The 17,058-nt window shown below is 36.7% G+C and overlaps 1 protein-coding gene and 1 long non-coding RNA gene across 2 annotated transcripts in view; both read right to left on the reverse strand.

Annotated features, from left to right (window-relative positions):
• Positions 1–460: 460 nt before the first annotated feature.
• Positions 461–5,583, reverse strand: LOC135472423 (uncharacterized). The gene is made up of 2 exons (XR_010444527.1): positions 2,625–5,583; positions 461–2,584 (listed from the first exon to the last, which is right to left on the reverse strand). It is a non-coding gene; the product is annotated as an uncharacterized LOC135472423 (long non-coding RNA).
• A 363-nt stretch (positions 5,584–5,946) lies between these two features.
• Positions 5,947–17,058, reverse strand: part of LOC135473756 (homer protein homolog 2-like) — a 32,503-nt gene continuing 21,391 nt past the window's right edge. The window contains exons 3-9 of the mRNA XM_064753638.1: positions 15,360–15,491; positions 14,723–14,887; positions 14,284–14,414; positions 13,330–13,486; positions 11,402–11,530; positions 10,223–10,303; positions 5,947–6,533 (exon numbers count right to left, since the gene is read on the reverse strand). Of these exons, the coding sequence (XP_064609708.1) occupies positions 6,336–6,533; positions 10,223–10,303; positions 11,402–11,530; positions 13,330–13,486; positions 14,284–14,414; positions 14,723–14,887; positions 15,360–15,491 (993 nt within the window). The 3' untranslated portion in view covers positions 5,947–6,335. The remainder of the gene's footprint in view (positions 6,534–10,222; positions 10,304–11,401; positions 11,531–13,329; positions 13,487–14,283; positions 14,415–14,722; positions 14,888–15,359; positions 15,492–17,058) is intronic.

Genomic DNA, 17,058 nt, shown 5'->3' on the forward strand with positions numbered 1-17,058 from the left:
GTGGGGAGGAAACAGGCTAGCCTGGGGTAAACCATTGACCAAGTTACTGACAAATCATAATCCCTGGGTGTGATTCACAGAGATGCACATCATACTGGTATGCAAAACGGCTGCACGCGCATAGTTGAATGCAAAGCTTGTGCCCTCTGACATGTGAACACCTCAATCCAAGGTATGCAGCCATGGCCCATGTACATGGCTGTCTCATCAGAGTTACGTCCATTCCTATAATAATAGTTTGACAGTGAAAACTATCAATATTTCAAAAAGGTATATTCTAGTTTGTGTTGATAATAAATTTCGTATAAATAGGGTTGTATAAATGTCATTGGATGTCCACGACAGGGAATATTCACTGGCTCCTTTATTTAAAATATCCACCACTTTTGAATAGCAGACCTGTTGTGAAACTTACTGTACACTGCAATGAATGGAAAAAAAAGACACTCACACAAAGACGTTTCAATAAAATTATGATACTGATTATTTACACACACAGTCTGAGCTGACAATTTCTACAAATGTACAACTCGTTTGCATGTATGCAGTCCCAAACGGAAGCTTAAACTTAATGATGTACAAGAGGTTTCAATACTAACAATATCCCATAATACAATTGTACTTCCAAGGCAGGCTCAACATAATATAATCGCAAACATTTGCTTTTAATTTATATGAACTATTTTCATATCTTCATATGTCTTTATAGGGAATTTTAGCAAAAAGGAGAATCAAGGATTATTAAGTATATGTATCATCTATGGGTTTATTTTGATACTTATAAAATATGCATCCAAATAATTTTTTTACGCAGAATACACACACACACAAATAAAAAATAAAGGAAAATTATGTGTATAATACTAACAGGGATATGATATGGTAATTTTTGTGGCAGGCATAGATTTTTATGGACGAATAAGACCTGATATGTTCTTAAACATGAGACCGCTGCTCTTATCCATGAGATTGCAGTTCATCAGTGTGAAACAATACTGAAATAAATATACACGTATATATAACTTGACGCAACTATATCATGAAGTAAAACAACACAATGTTGACTTCATGTGTGGAATGAATAGCCAATTTTACATCTACATGCACATCTTAAACCTTGTTCCACAGAAATGGACATGCACTTTCATTTTCAAACATGTTCTGTATGTACACAGTAAAGGAAGCAGTCCGTATAAGCAGTTTATACCTAAGAGAAGACAACTCTTGATCATTTGTGTGATGTACAGTTTGCTGCAATGCATACACACACAAAATATATGTACATGTATAAACCCAATGACAAGCATTAACCTTTATAAGCATAGAATGCTGATAACTATGAAAATCCATGCAGACAATAATTGAGCCAGTTAAATATTGTACGCTAAGTACAGCAGAAAGAAAATATATGTAGGTTATTCAGTAGAAAATAGAACTATAACTAAAAGTAAGTAGGAGTGAAGATAAACAAGAGTGAAAGTGAACAGTGGTACATGTAAGAGGAATAAATGCTAATTAATTAACCATACTTTTTAACAAGACTCCAGACCACGGTAACAATTAAATTCAGGCTCTGAATACTAATTAAATGCCTTCCGTAGTCTCTCGCAGACCTATACATATTATCGTTCATTTCATTACCTTGTGCATCCAGCTAACAATCTGGTGGGTTAACTGTCAAGGTTTTTAATATAACAATTAACAACACGCAGTCCTTTAAAGCGATGACTTGCATGGAGTGATTTCTGAACGACTGACTGATTTTGACTGGCAAATTTTGTCAAAATTGCATATAGCAGGACAACATCTGCTGAACGTGCAAAAATCAAATTACAGTACAGTACCAAGAGATTAACTGGTATGCCACTGCCAAGTAACAAGAGACGGATTTGTGGGAGTACATCACCTGCAAACCAGACCTGAGCTTCCTCAATTATCTAGGTACATCAACATCATACAGTGATGTCAGAAATACAGAAGACTCTCTGAAAATGTGCTGGCAAAAAAAAAAAACAAAAAAAAAAAACAGAGCTTGAGTTGCTGGCACTGTTCAAGATCTATGGGCCTGAATCAATTTGTGCATCAGGTCTATACTGTAAGGAAGATACACCTGCATGTATGTCTGTTAAGAAAAATACTGAGATTCTATCCAGTTCTCTGAGAGACCAACACTTACACACATGTACCTGGTGAGCTTACACCATGACCAGTACATTTACACCAAACTGAGTACATTTACACCATACCCAATACGCTTACAACATACCTGTCACATTTACACCATCCTCAATACGCTTACAACATACTTGGCACATTTACACTATACTCAATACGCTTACACCATACCTGTCACATTTACACCATACTCAATACGCTTACAACATACTGGGCACATTTACACCACACCAATACGCTTACACCATACCTGGCACATTTACACCATACCCAATATGCTTACACCATATCTGGCACTTTTACACCATACCCAATACGCTTACACCATACCTGGCACATTAACACCATACCCAATACGCTTACACCATATCTGGCACATTTACACCATACCAATACACTTACACCATACCTTGCACATTTACACCATATCCGATACGCTTACACCATACTTGGCACATCTACACCACGTTACAAAAACAAAACATCAGAATACTGGAACAAAACCCAAATTGTCCTACCAGAAAATACATGTTTTAGTACAGCAGTAGGATATAGAAGTTTAATATTTAAGAAAATCAACAAATTACAGCAGAAAACAGTGCAAAACGCTTCATGTTGGCAAGAGATAACAACACACACCTGACTTCTACATAAATGGGGATAGACAGCGTATGAAAACCAATCTGGAATGGTAATATTATCAATGTGGAGGGGTTTTCACATGTACATTTATGTATATATGTATGTATTTCAGATCTATTAGTTTCATCACCTGTGTGTAAAATACAACACTTTTTTTTTTACCTCCTAAGTTTTCACTTTGAATGTTTTTTACATAAAAATAATATCAGTGGAAAGTTGGAAGACTTGACACCTGATGGGTACTACACGTACAATAAACATGATCTAGTTGGCACTAAATATTCATCACCTTCCAACACCAATATCACAATAAATCTACATAACGGTTCCATTAAAACCCACAACAAAATGGTTGGTGTAAAAACTGAAAAGATAACCTCCTACAATTGGAGTTACTTTGTCACATGCAATATTCCCATTGGCTAGTAGAACTAAATGCTTTTACAGCCTGCTTACTCTCTTACCATCTTACAATAAAATCATTCTGCAGGCATTATAGTGTTTCTATACCATGTGGACTTACCCATATTTTATTTGTATCTGATTTGTATACCATGCCCATAATTACGTGTAATTCAACTGGTCAAAAAAATAAAAAAAAAAGCATATAAAAGCTGCAAAAAGATGCTTTTGATGTCAACAGACAAATTTTCTGATAAAGTAATCACACTTCCCAAAAAAAAAAAAGCTTCTAAGGTGGGTGAGCTCAAGCAAAATATGTCACTTGAAAAACAGCTTAACTTAAGGTGGAATACAGTATCGGTACAGCTTTAAAGTCGATAAACTACACGCATTGGATCAGTCCTAAGTAAGACAAGGTAGAGTCCGAGACAACTTTAATACCTGTACATCATGCGATTGATATGTTAACAGTACAATAAAACTATCTTGTCGTGAAGCCATTTTAACTATGACTGTGTTTGAAAAAGTTAAAATTCTAAAACTTATCACTTGTCTAATAATATTTGGTATGACATCTCTCACAATATCATAATCAACATACTTTGGTTTATACATGACTTGTTTCTAACAGACCGTTATGTCATTTAAAAACTAAAAAAGACTCAGTAAGTACGTGCCACCTTTAAGTACTGTTAAACAATGTCTTCATCTAGAGCCAACGGTTTGAAAGTGAATTATAACTCGTCAAAAAACACAAATGTTAACACTACCTCTCGTTTCCAAAAAACATTAACCATAAGTTATTATACAGACAGGAAGAGACATCTTTCAACTTTGGTCTTCCATGTGTGCCAACCTACATGTAATTAATCATATACCACAATTAGTCTAGTAGAGCTGGTTTAGAATAAGCATGTCATAAAGATTGTTTTTTGTGTTGTTTTTATTTTTTTGCATTGTATATTGATGAAAGTACAGGTTGGCTTGAGTAGCATCAGAGAGCCTGGTACATGTAGACTGTACCAGGTGTTTTCCATTAATATTCAGTAATTACATATGATAGAAAACACAAATATATGCAAGCTTTAACATCAACATGCAAAGAAACCACTGTAACTGTTTACGACTGACTGATTTATACATGTAGTTTATTAACAGGGATCTAAGCATTTCGTGGTCTCACAATACACACTTGATTCCAGATGTTTGAGTGAATAACACGTTAAATCTGTCACACCTTCTTTATGATTCTTAATATTACATATGTATACATCTGCTGAGAAGTAAAAAACAACATATGGTATGTTAAAAAGACCTTCTTCTGGAATGTTAGCAAATATACATGTACATACATGTATTATGACCTAATTTACTTGAATCTTAGTATGCTTCAGATTATACTTAAGTACAAGTGCATATCATCAGATCTACAGATTAGCTGAAGGGTAGACAACTCTTTACCTTAGCACGAGAAATTGCACACACTGGCATTGCAACATTATCAATCCCGAGCAAATAACTGCTGCATGAAACGGATCTATTCTCTATGACTGGCAAATAAAAAATTCATCTCAAACAAATCGAACACTGCTAATCCACAAAATAAACGTTTGTCTTCAAAAGGAAACTAATTTTGGGCAGTGCTAATTGCAATAATGTTTCCAGGGATTTTTTTTCTGGGGACATGCATGTGTATTTAGGCAACAAGTCTCTAACTTGATATTATCCTTATAATTCCAGCATTGCCGCACCAGAGTCAACATCTTCTGGTTACTACCATTGGTAGTAACACTACTTTCACCCATCCAAAATGACTGTCTAGCATGGAAACTTCAGCGCAATAGCTGGTGCTTACAGACCACAGGGCTTGTTTCCATCATTGTCAATGCAGTTGGGACAGTGGAATGTATGAAAAACACACGATTATGGCACAAATGACTTTAAAACAGGCATTGTGTTTTCGAGTTAAATGCACAGCTCTCGAAATACAGTGCATAATGAGCTGTAAGAAATACTGCTGCACAGACATTAATATAACGACCAGTTCCTCTGTTGCTCGTTTATCTGACAACAATCATACCAACCAATGACCCACACTCAAGTTACAGAGTTGCAACAAATCACCTACACTCAAGTTACAGAGTTGCGACCAATGACCCACGCTCAGGTTACAGAGTTGCAACAAATGACCTACACTCAGGTTACAGAGTTGCAACAAATCACCTACACTCAGGTTACAGAGTTGCAACAAATGACCTACACTCAAGTTACAGAGTTGCAACCAATGACCTACACTCAGGTTACAGAGTTGCAACCAATGACCTACACTCAGGTTACAGAGTTGCAACAAATCACCTACACTCAAGTTACAGACTTGCAACAAATGACCTACACTCAAGTCAGAGTTGCAACCAATAACCTACACTCAGGTTACAGAGTTGCAACCAATGACCTACACTCAAGTTACAGGGTTGCAACCAATGACCTACACTCAAGTTACAGAGTTGCAACAAATGACCTACTCTCAGGTTACAGAGTTGCAACAAATGACCTATGCTCAGGTTACAGAGTTGCAACAAATGACTTACACTCAAGTTACAGAGTTGCAACAAATGACCTACACTCAAGTTACAGAGTTGCGACCAATGACCTACGCTCAGGTTACAGAGTTGCAACAAATGACCTACACTCAGGTTACAGAGTTGCAACAAATGACCTACACTCAGGTTACAGAGTTGCAACAAATGATCTACACTCAGGTTACAGAGTTGCAACAAATGACCTACACTCAAGTTACAGAGTTGCGACCAATGACCTACGCTCAGGTTACAGAGTTGCAACAAATGACCTACACTCAGGTTACAGAGTTGCAACAAATGACCTACACTCAGGTTACAGAGTTGCAACCAATGACCTACTCTGGTTACAGAGTTGCATGGGGTTGAGGTCAGCTCAGGCCACTCAGCAAGACCCTATATTTTCAAAGAGACTAAACAAGAGCTGACTAAACAGCTGTTGCAATACTGGCACAATACCACAATAAACAATTATAAATATATATTTCTGTTTTGTTTGTGAACTTTTTTTTCTCATGTTGATGATATTCCAGCAGACTATTAACTTTTGGTGTCCTCTTTTAAAGAGGAAATAATCTGCTCATGTAGAATTTTCATGTCAGACATTTTGTTTCCTAGCTGTGTGTGCAGGTGAACGAGGTGTTGAGTTTCCTTCTGCTTTTGGCTCATTGACTCTGCCTGCTGGCGCTCCAATTCTTTCACTCGCACATTCAGGTTCTGGTTTTCTTTGTCCATGTTCTGCAAACACAGAGACAACATATATATTAACACATGTACATATATACAACGCAGAGATAATGCATGTACAACACAGAGATAACATGTGTACAACACAAATGTAACACATGTACAACATAGAGGTAATGCATGTACAACACAGAGGTAACACACGTATAACACAGGCGTAACACATGTACAACACAGAGGTAACGCATGTACAACACAGATAACACGTACACAACACACAGGTAGCACATCTACAACACAGAGGTAATTCATATACAGCACAGAAATAACACATGTACAACACAGAGGTAACATATGAACAACACAGAGATAACACATGTACAACACAGAGGTAACACATGTACAACACAGAGGTAGCACATGTACAACACAGAGATAACACATGTACAACACAGAGGCAACACATGTACAACACAGAGGTAGCACATGTACAACACAGAGGTAACACATGTACAACACAGAAGTAACACAGAGGTAACACATGTACAACACAGAGATACACATGTACAACATAGGAAATAGGTCCACATAAATCTGCAAAATGGATATACATGTACATGTGCATGTACCTCATACGGTAAAGGCATTTATTTCCAACTCCAAGCTAAGATAACTTGAAACACCATATACAATTTGACCTTAGGTGTTCCAGGGACTTTCCCATACTGGTGACAAAGTGTACTTTATTACCAATGTCTTCTCTCAATCACCACCAGGTATATCAATAGCTGAGAACAAGTACTTACTGATTCACAATATTACATGCTACAGACGTTAAGACATGTATGCAAGGTCTACTGCTTTTATACAACTCTCTCCACGTTTTCTAAATACTCTGGTAACAAGATGTATGGACAGGAGCCACACAACCCAACAAGAACATACTACACTCCTGCCTCCCCAAAAGCCCCATCTTCACAAATGTAACATCTTAGAATACAGCATATACGTACATGTTAAACACATGGTTACATTTCGCACAAACTGGAGCTTTAAGCATTATTAAGAACACTTGAATTACTAATCAATATACATGTTGATACCCAAAGAATGAAAGAAAGTGTTTTGGGGCACAACTACAAGGAAGCAAATGACAAACGTGACTATTAAAACATACTGTGTGTATGTGCATATGTACATATATATATATATATACATATCACCAAGCTTTCAAAGTACAATTGTTGTGAATATTTAAACAGGGTTTACAAATACAATGTTCCATCGGGAGCTACATGTATTTCAACTACAGAATGATGATCTACTGTATAAAGTCCTGTGCAAAATTCAATGTGGAGAATGGTGTTCCTCAGGAAAGCAAGACAGATACATGAATGCATCAGGGAACATGACATAACCAGCACATGCTACAAAAAAACTTAGCTTTTGGTGACCACCGTTTGGTTACTGGCCACAGCCCACACATGGCACCTTACAGTAGTATTGACAGCACCTCTCAATTACAGCCTTCTTAAAATAAAAGAATCACTGGCAATCAGCCAGAGGCAAATCTAACTGATACCATCATCTTGTATAGCCCACTGAGTCAGAAATACCTTGTGAGTACTAATCAGCTATTCATATTTTTTGTGCCCTCTCTGCATATATACTTCATTAACTGCTTGTCGGTAAACACTACCAAGTTGTGCTCTGCCCTTCATTTTTGAACAACCAACATGTTTCCGATGTTTCTGCTTTCTCTGTTTGTCTGCTTTTTGTCTCTACATGGTCTATATATTGTAAACGCCACATTTTATTCTATGCAGTGGTCATTCTGGTGATGGAGTCCGTAGTACTCTGAAAGCTCAGTCATATATATACATACAGTATGTTTCAAATGGTCATAGACACGTAAACTACAGGTCTCTTCTTCGTTTCATAATAGACGTGTTTATCACATGCTGAGCTAATGTGCAACTGGTCTGTCAACTCCAGTTGCACATTAGCTTTGGAAAAGCCAAATGCATAATTTAAGTTAACTCATATATATTTAGCTATTTGATTGGTTTTCAATGCTGTTCTTTTTAACAGATTTTTTTACCCCATGCCTTCATAACCAATTAAGTTTATGTGTGGAGAAACAGGAAAATTTTTTTTAAACCATCTTTGCTTGATACCCGAGGAATCTCCTGACATCCAGCAATAGCTGGATTTTTGCCTGTAACCTCATTGGTGAAGGACCGAGTGGCTGCAATATGAACTGTTTTTTTTTTTATCCACCTAAGGAAGTTAGAATCCCCCAAATACATTGTTAAACACTTAATACTCTGAGAGTTTAACGCAGTAGCTGTAAATCACATAACGTTAGAGTACAGCATATACGTGTAGAGTTGTGTAAGTAACATGAAGACAGCCTGTTTTAGTGTAGTGGCATGTCAGCACATGGAATTCAGACATTCAAAGCCATTAACATAAGACTTTCCTTGTCCACGTATCCTTGAGCACAAGATTAACAAAACAAGAAACCTGTCCACCTACCTGCTCAGATAGCAGCCATTGCTGTTACAGAGAAAAACTCCAATTGTTATAATGAACATGTACATGCATGGCTGTGCAGTTCTGTCTTTAGCTTTGGTTTTTAACTCCTCTATAATAATATATGTACGTTTTATCAAACAGATGCTAATGCGCATGTATGTGTACGCAATGCTAGTCCAAATTTTTGTACCTTGTTGCAGTATTACAAGAAACATGCACACTTTAATATTATCTGATCTTTCTTTGGACAATCAAAACGCACACTCACTTGAAGTTAGTCCTCAATGCTGACAACTAATAATGGTTTTATCTCCTCTTGGATAATTTAGTGCTACTTTAGGTGATTCTCACGCGGTGGGTTTTTATATATCTTTAAAGCTTTACCCTTAATTTGTAAAATTTGACAAACTCAAACATTTAGTGTTAGTGTATACGTTACAAATGTATAGCACCAGTGTTACACTCTTTGAAATGCAATCTGATACAATAGATCAACACGGGATTCTGATCATGAAGACTTAATACACATACCTCATACATGTGCATTTAAATCTCACATACACATACACACACCTGCATGTGTAAAAGTAGTTCAGCAGGGCTCGTTTTAGAAAATGTTCCATGGCTTGCTACTTTTTATGTTATTTAACAAGTTACGGGCCAAATCTTAAATGACCTGCTACCTTTTTCATACGACCTGCTGTTTTATTTTATTACGTGTATTTTCCCCTAAACCCTCATTTGAAGATGCTTGGGGAATTACTGCAAAGGTTTTGGTGACAATAACAACATCATGTAAATCCATAAATCACACATAAAACATATGTAAAATGTTGTTGTTTTTATTGGCTGAATGGATGACGATGTAAGGTATGGGCTGGTTTTAACTACTTGTATTATGATATTATGGTTTAACAAACAGACTACATGTACATGTATAGGTTTTTTTTTTCATTGTTTGTTAATTTTTAAATAAAAAAATAAATAAAATTAAAAATAAATAAATTAAAACACAATGCTTTGTGAGTCAAAGTTTTTTTAAGACAGCTATTGTCCTTGTGTCTGAAGGCCTGAGTAGTCAGAGTCAGTATTGCTGCAAATTGTTCACGTTTTTCAAACAGACTTATTAGTATCAATACTCTGATGTGTTCTGACTCGAGCTAAACCGAGCTTTGTTCAGTCATAATTACAGGAGCACTCACCTGTAATTTGGTTTGCAATGTACTGTTCAAGGTTTCCTTCGTCATCAAGTCTGTTAATCTTTTATTTAATCTATCAATTTCCTGAAAGATATAGATATTTACATTAATGAAAAAAGAAATAATAATAAGTTTTCAGTGCATTCATATTTAAACTAATATGAATGATATATAATAATAATAATATATAAACAGTATTTGTTTTGATAATCTAGCAAAAACAATTTTAAACAATTACGTCAACAAATCAGGTGATGCCTGAGCAATGTAATATAGTCCGCGGAAAGCATCATATGAAAGATATGTAATTTCATATTCTATATGTGGTGGACATTTGGTCATTTTCAGTAAGAGAGACAAAGAACTGAGGCCTAATATCTGTAGACCCTGAGCATTTCTGTGGTTTGGCTTTGTACTTCACTACTGGCCACAGAAACACTGATTGGTTAACTCGTATCAAGGATACCATATAACTCCAAGTTTACAGCAGTTTCCCCTTGCCTCAATAAACTGACAAATCCCACACACAAGTCTTAATACACATCCTATCTCGACTCATCAGCTGTAACCACACAGTTGTGCCTGCTCTTTGTACAGAGAACCCAAACACAACATTGAAAAAACTTATGCATTGTGTCTGTCTTCATTATTTTTTTTTTTTAGCCCTGGACAAACCACCGGGCATTTATTCGCATTAGCAACCACACTTTTACAATGCCTCGTACACTGCCACATGGTCTTGGCATAGAGGGCGTGGCTTGATACACATTCAATTTGCATGTGTACACTGCATATAGGCCACATGACGTATGCATTTCACAAAATCTTTCCTTCTAGATAAACAATATGTAATTGTTGGGATTTACCACATGTATTCAAATCTATATTACTTTTCTCACATTCACAACATCATTGAGTTGTGTTGTGAGTCATAGAAGTGACATGACTGAAGTAGTCTCCCTTGTGCTCTTTACGGTGCATTTCGTGATGGTAATTTCCTAATGGTGACGGGCGGGAGCGTGAAAATGTATAATAAAAGTTAACATTTTGGTTCAATTCTCCATACCGAGGGCAGTCACAACCCTGTGGCACAGGCTAGTCAGGATAAAAATGAAACACACACAAAAAAAAAAAGCGTGCTAAAATGGGTGAGGATAAAAGTATCAATATTGAAGTTCAAACCTGTTGTTTGACAGCATTCTCCTGCTGGAGGAGCTCTGTCTGACTGCGGAGTAACTTCACTTCTTGCTGTACTGTCTGTAGCTGACTGCTCTGATCAGCACTGCCCTGCTTCTTCTCCATCTCTAACACCTGGCAAAAGAACCACAGCACATGTACATAGTCTATTTGCCATTACCTGCAGCTCCAATGCATCTGTGTCAGGTTTTAATATCCACAGACCCATACGTCTGATATAATGTGAACATAATCAGAAAAAAAAACATGTGTGATGATAGAGCAAACAGCTATTCTCAGATGTCATTTTCAGAGTGAAGTACATTTATGATTACAAGCCGAATTCTATCATAAATACTGTATGACCTTGAACTGTTTACTTTCTAATCTAAGAATCACAAATTATTGTAATTCCCTCTCCTGCAGGACTTGATTTCAGTGAGCCCACCACGTTTGGCTCTGAAATACATCTTGTAGCTGTGGGGTATACAACTACATTATATGGTTAGAAAAAACATCTGATTACTTAGCACTAGAGTAATGTGGAAAATGATAAGGGCAGCACTCCACAACAATATTTTAAACTGGAATCCGGATGTACGAAATTCCCCAACATTTCCAAAAATAAAAGAAAGAAAACTAAAAGAACCTTTAAACAAATGACAGGATGTCATGTTGCTTAGTTTGGCTTCACACAGATTGTTTCTTGGGCCATTCACAGTATACACTGATTGCACTACTGGTACATCCAGTTTGAATTGAGAAAAGTATAGCAATAAGTAGCTCTTAGATCAGTTGGCCATGTTCCCAGGTTAGCTTCTGCATTAACTGTTACATTCACTAACCTGGGACTCGGTCCTGTCACCAGTGCTGTCTCCAAAGTGCCAGTGCTTTACACCACAAATAGAGGTGTCCCATGATATTAAGGTAATTCTGAATTCATATCACCTCATTATGTTGGAATAATAAAGGCCATAACATCAAAAATAACACAAATGTAACTGGATCATGTGACTTGATTCCTACGGCGGACTCCCAAAACTAAAAATATTTTTTTTCACAACTGATTATAGTTCATTTCTCTTCATTATTGACACACATACTGAAGTTAAGACTCCCAAACAATTTGTCAATCACCCTATATATGGTGTACATGTCATTGGTTTCAATGAAATCATTGTGGTTAATGAAGTCTGGCTTGCTGCCGATGTTACAGGTGTGTTAATTGTGACGTTATGGTCTTTATTATTCACGAATAACTAGGTGATAACTAAGAGCTACTGAAGGATTGCGGGCAACATGTTTTTGGAGTGTACACCAATGACATGTTGAGGACAGTATATTCGAAAACACGGTTCAATGTTAGTGAATGGAAGAGTACAGATCTGTATTTCTGAAAGCTAAGCTGGGAAGAAGGAAACTGATCTCAGATCTAAGCAATCAGATGAGAGTACAGCGTAAAGGAAAATTCATCACTGCATTAAGTACCTGAACGGGATTAATTATGAAAATAATTAGCCGATTGTAATTAGACATGCGCAAGATTAGATTACAGGGAAATTGTATGCTAAGTTTCATGAAAATAAGTTTCAGTACTTGCGTCGACAAAATCTGAACACAAGGATTGATGCATGAACAAAATGGAGTCTTCAGACAGACAGGGTGATTCCCCTATAACTTTGTTGAGCGGTGAATAACTACGCTGACTGTAGGCAAGATATGTGTTATAACCTGTATCAAGAAGGAAGCAAGTCCGCTTTGTTTATGACGGCTATGGGTAACAGGACCACAACCATGTATTTAGGTGTATTTCTTTATTCGAATACTCTGTTCCTTGCGTTCAAGAGCCAGCTACATGTACCTCTTTCACCCAAGATACTGAGCTAAATGTATTCCAATATGTTATATACACATTGCCTGTCATTGAAGCAAACCTTTTTCTTGAGTCTGGTGCTCTCTTCTTTGTAAGCTGCTAGCTGCTTCTTCCACTCCTCCACATTGGCCGTGCTCTCCTGTAAGGCAGTTGTAAGACGGGCGTTGTTGTTCTTCAGAGTTTGTAGCTCCACCTCCCATTTCTTGGCATTAGCAGAGCTGAAACAACACAATGACATGTACAATATCAAATCTCTTTCTTACACAAGAAAAAAACTCAAGGTACAATGTACCGAAAATACCTGTACAGCGAGCCAATTTTTTCTACAATATAATCACATGGGGTATCTGAACTTTTTTGCACATCAAACAAGCAATCCAAATATATATGTTCAAGGACCTAAAACTTTGACGAGGGCTAAGTGGTGCATATTTCTTGATTTTACTGACCTTAGACAGGTGTTATGATGTTTGCTTGGAAGATACAGAATAAAGCTCCAGCACCTACTGTAATTCTTCTTTTCGAGTTTTTGCAAGGTGTTTATTTAAGCATATTCTGAATGCATTTTTGTTGAAGCCCAGAAATTGGCTTATCCAACCAATGTAGTTCTGTCTCGAAAATCAAATTAAAAATGTGCGTAAATTGCACTGAAAGTTGCTCTTCAATATGAGAAAAAGTTGGGTAAATAGGGTAAGGAACATTTTAAAACATTTATTTGCTTCCACAAATGCCCTTTTTTCGGTAAAATTTTAGGTGAATAACCTTACACATATATTTAGGATAAAATTAGACGAAAGATGAGGGTAGTGTGAACAATTTCTTCTCAAACTGTCAATATTTGTCTTGTCTTTAATGAACCCCTGTCAGGTACCGGAGAATTAATGGAAGGTGGTTTACTTTTGGCTGTCTGGTTTCCTCCACCCTCTGACTGCTGTCAAGACAATTGTTAATCCTAGTGTTAAACACCAATGAAATTAATAAATACTCAAAACATCAATGTAATAAAAACAGGTACCTTTGAGCCAGAGCCAGCTTTAATCTGTCATTTTCATATTTAAGTTGAGCCTCGGGTGCATTAGCTGGAAGATTAGGTGTTGATGAGCCTCCCAGAGAGTTCCGGCGTTCTCGCAGTGAACTACTATCTCCCTGAATGATAAAGAGGAACTGTTAGAAGCTTGTGTATGTGTATCTCATGTATTATTTACTGTACATATATGTTCATGTATACCTTGTATTTTATAAACAATTATTATTATAACAATACAACTTTTGTCTAGACAAGTAAACAAAATCTCCAAACAAAACAAGAGATAGTAGAGCAGGGCAGGGTATCTTTTAGTCGAACCAAGAACCATTGAATTAAATGAGGGATAGGGAGAGAGACTATTGGGGTGATCCCCCCTCTGTGTTCAGTGAGTGAGTGAGAGGTTGACTGATTGTGTGAGTGATCTCACCTCTGAATGGAGTGAAGAGAGACTGGAAGTCCGTTGGTGTAGCACCTCTTTAGATATGGAATCTGTCACAGGTGATGCATCTCCATTGTTACCATTCACCTCACTACTTCGGTTGAGAGAACCTTTCCTCGTCATTTCTTTCACTTCCTTAAACTTTTCTATAAACTAAAATTCCGACAAGTATATGATACCTAACACACCTCTGAATGTGTATACATGTACAGCGTCCATTTGAGCACAACCACTACCTTTACACAGGTATATGAAACAAAAAGTTGTCGGCAAAACTTTTAACACATACATTACAGGTACATGTAGAAAATGGAGAGAAAACATAGGTATTTACAAACACATGATACCCTCTAATCCACCCAACCCCCCAACCCCCACCCCCGTCACACACATGCAGTGTTTGTAGCTCTTTATGCTCTTATAAAATGTTCACCGTACCAAATTTGAACAGTCTTATTTAATTAGTTTTTGAATTACATGTATTTGCTCATTAGATCGTGCCACACATCTACACAATCGTGTGTATTGTGGGTGTGTAAAGGCGTATTGGTGCATTGTGAAAGTGCTCTCATTGCAGATCACCAGGGAGTATAAAACTAATTGCCATAGATTTGTAATGTCTAACCTTGGCAAGATCTGTTTCTGTTCCAAAGCCCAGTCCATAGACAGTGTTAGCCCTGGGGTCAGACCATTGGCCAAACTTCTGGGAAGTCTTGGTGAAGGTCATGGACGGTGTGATGGTACTGTTGATGATGGCCTACAAACAGAATATCATCTTTTGGTAATAAATTGTGAGCTTAATAAGTTTGTTAGCATGATACTTTAATATATATCTGAACAATAGAATTCTTGAAAACAATCCATACTATCCAATCCACGATTAAACCTTAACCAATCATACATGAATCAAATGTCCCCCATACATTAGTTTATACACCCATTTGGACAGGGGTCTATGGGTGACACTGAACCCACACGTCCTCTTCATCCAGTTTTTCTAATTCTGAAAGTTCTCTTGAATTTAGAAAGATATTTTGATGACTGTTTGAAAAGTAGGATGATATTTAACAGGAAAATTGTAACTTCAACACTTTAAGTATATTTCATGGCACTTATTTACCTCCAAAATTGTGCTTCTTTGGAAATTAAAATTTGTCATACTTCAAGTGTCATGTGTGTGAACTAAATGTACACTGTATATGTAAAAGAATGTGCTGTTGCACGTGAAATACAGCCGGTGTTAAAAGGCATTCATGTCAATGCTTACAAATGTATGAGATACACAAAATTACATGTAGATAAAAGCATTCCTGGCTAGCACACTGCACCTATAATGTACAGGGTGATGGGGCAACAAGGTTTAGTACAGTGAACCAGCTCAGGTACATGTAGTAAATGTACTTCCATGGATCTTAATGTAAACAGGGTTGTCCCATTAGAGATGCAATAAATTGAATTATGAATGGTAAGAGAAATATCATGTGTATGGGTTGATGACAGTATATGTAAGTGCATATATTTTACATCTGCCTCTTACCTGCATTGTAACATGGTAACAGTTCGCTATAGGTGTTTACGCAGTGTCAATGACAGCAAAGAGAACATACGGTTTAGCTACTGCAAAAGCCTATGTATTATGCAACAATAAATTTAATGCTGAAACACTGATATTTGGAAAGAGAAAAGCTACACAGTGAGCCTTTAGGAACTGGTTTGAGTTTGATGACACAGTAAGACGACATCCATGTAACATCGTCTTTATCAGAAAACCAGACAAAGACACTGCAGCCATGTTGCCTTGATTTAGAAATAATTTTTTCTGGCTAACATAATAAAAACTTACAGATAAACTGCCACTTGGACAAACTATTCTGTATATATGTATGTCTGTAGTTTTTCACATGTACATCTCATTTGTAAGTACATTTTTTTGTCATATTGTATATTTTTTTTAAACATACAAGGGATAAAAATATCCTTCCCTTTACACGCATACACATGTTTATCAGCACTTAATGTCACAGCTCTGTGAATGTTAAAATCAAAATTTACACCAAATTTATTGCAAGCTGTGATCGCAATGTTTATGTACAATGGAAGGCTTGATTGATCATGTTGGGCAGTGTGAACCATCCCACATGTACAGGTACAAATTCAAATGAGCTTGTTATTCTTGGTATGATGAATTGTACATGCATACATTTCCACATACATACACATAAAGTGTCAATGTACAGTTGGTGCACTTCTCAATATTTTCAGGTGAGAATATCCTTTATTTTTTAGGTCACATCAATTAGAAAAGGTGTGACTGTTCACACTAT

The sequence above is a fragment of the Liolophura sinensis genome, chromosome 8 (assembly GCF_032854445.1).
Source record: "Liolophura sinensis isolate JHLJ2023 chromosome 8, CUHK_Ljap_v2, whole genome shotgun sequence".
NCBI lineage: Eukaryota > Metazoa > Mollusca > Polyplacophora > Chitonida > Chitonidae > Liolophura > Liolophura sinensis.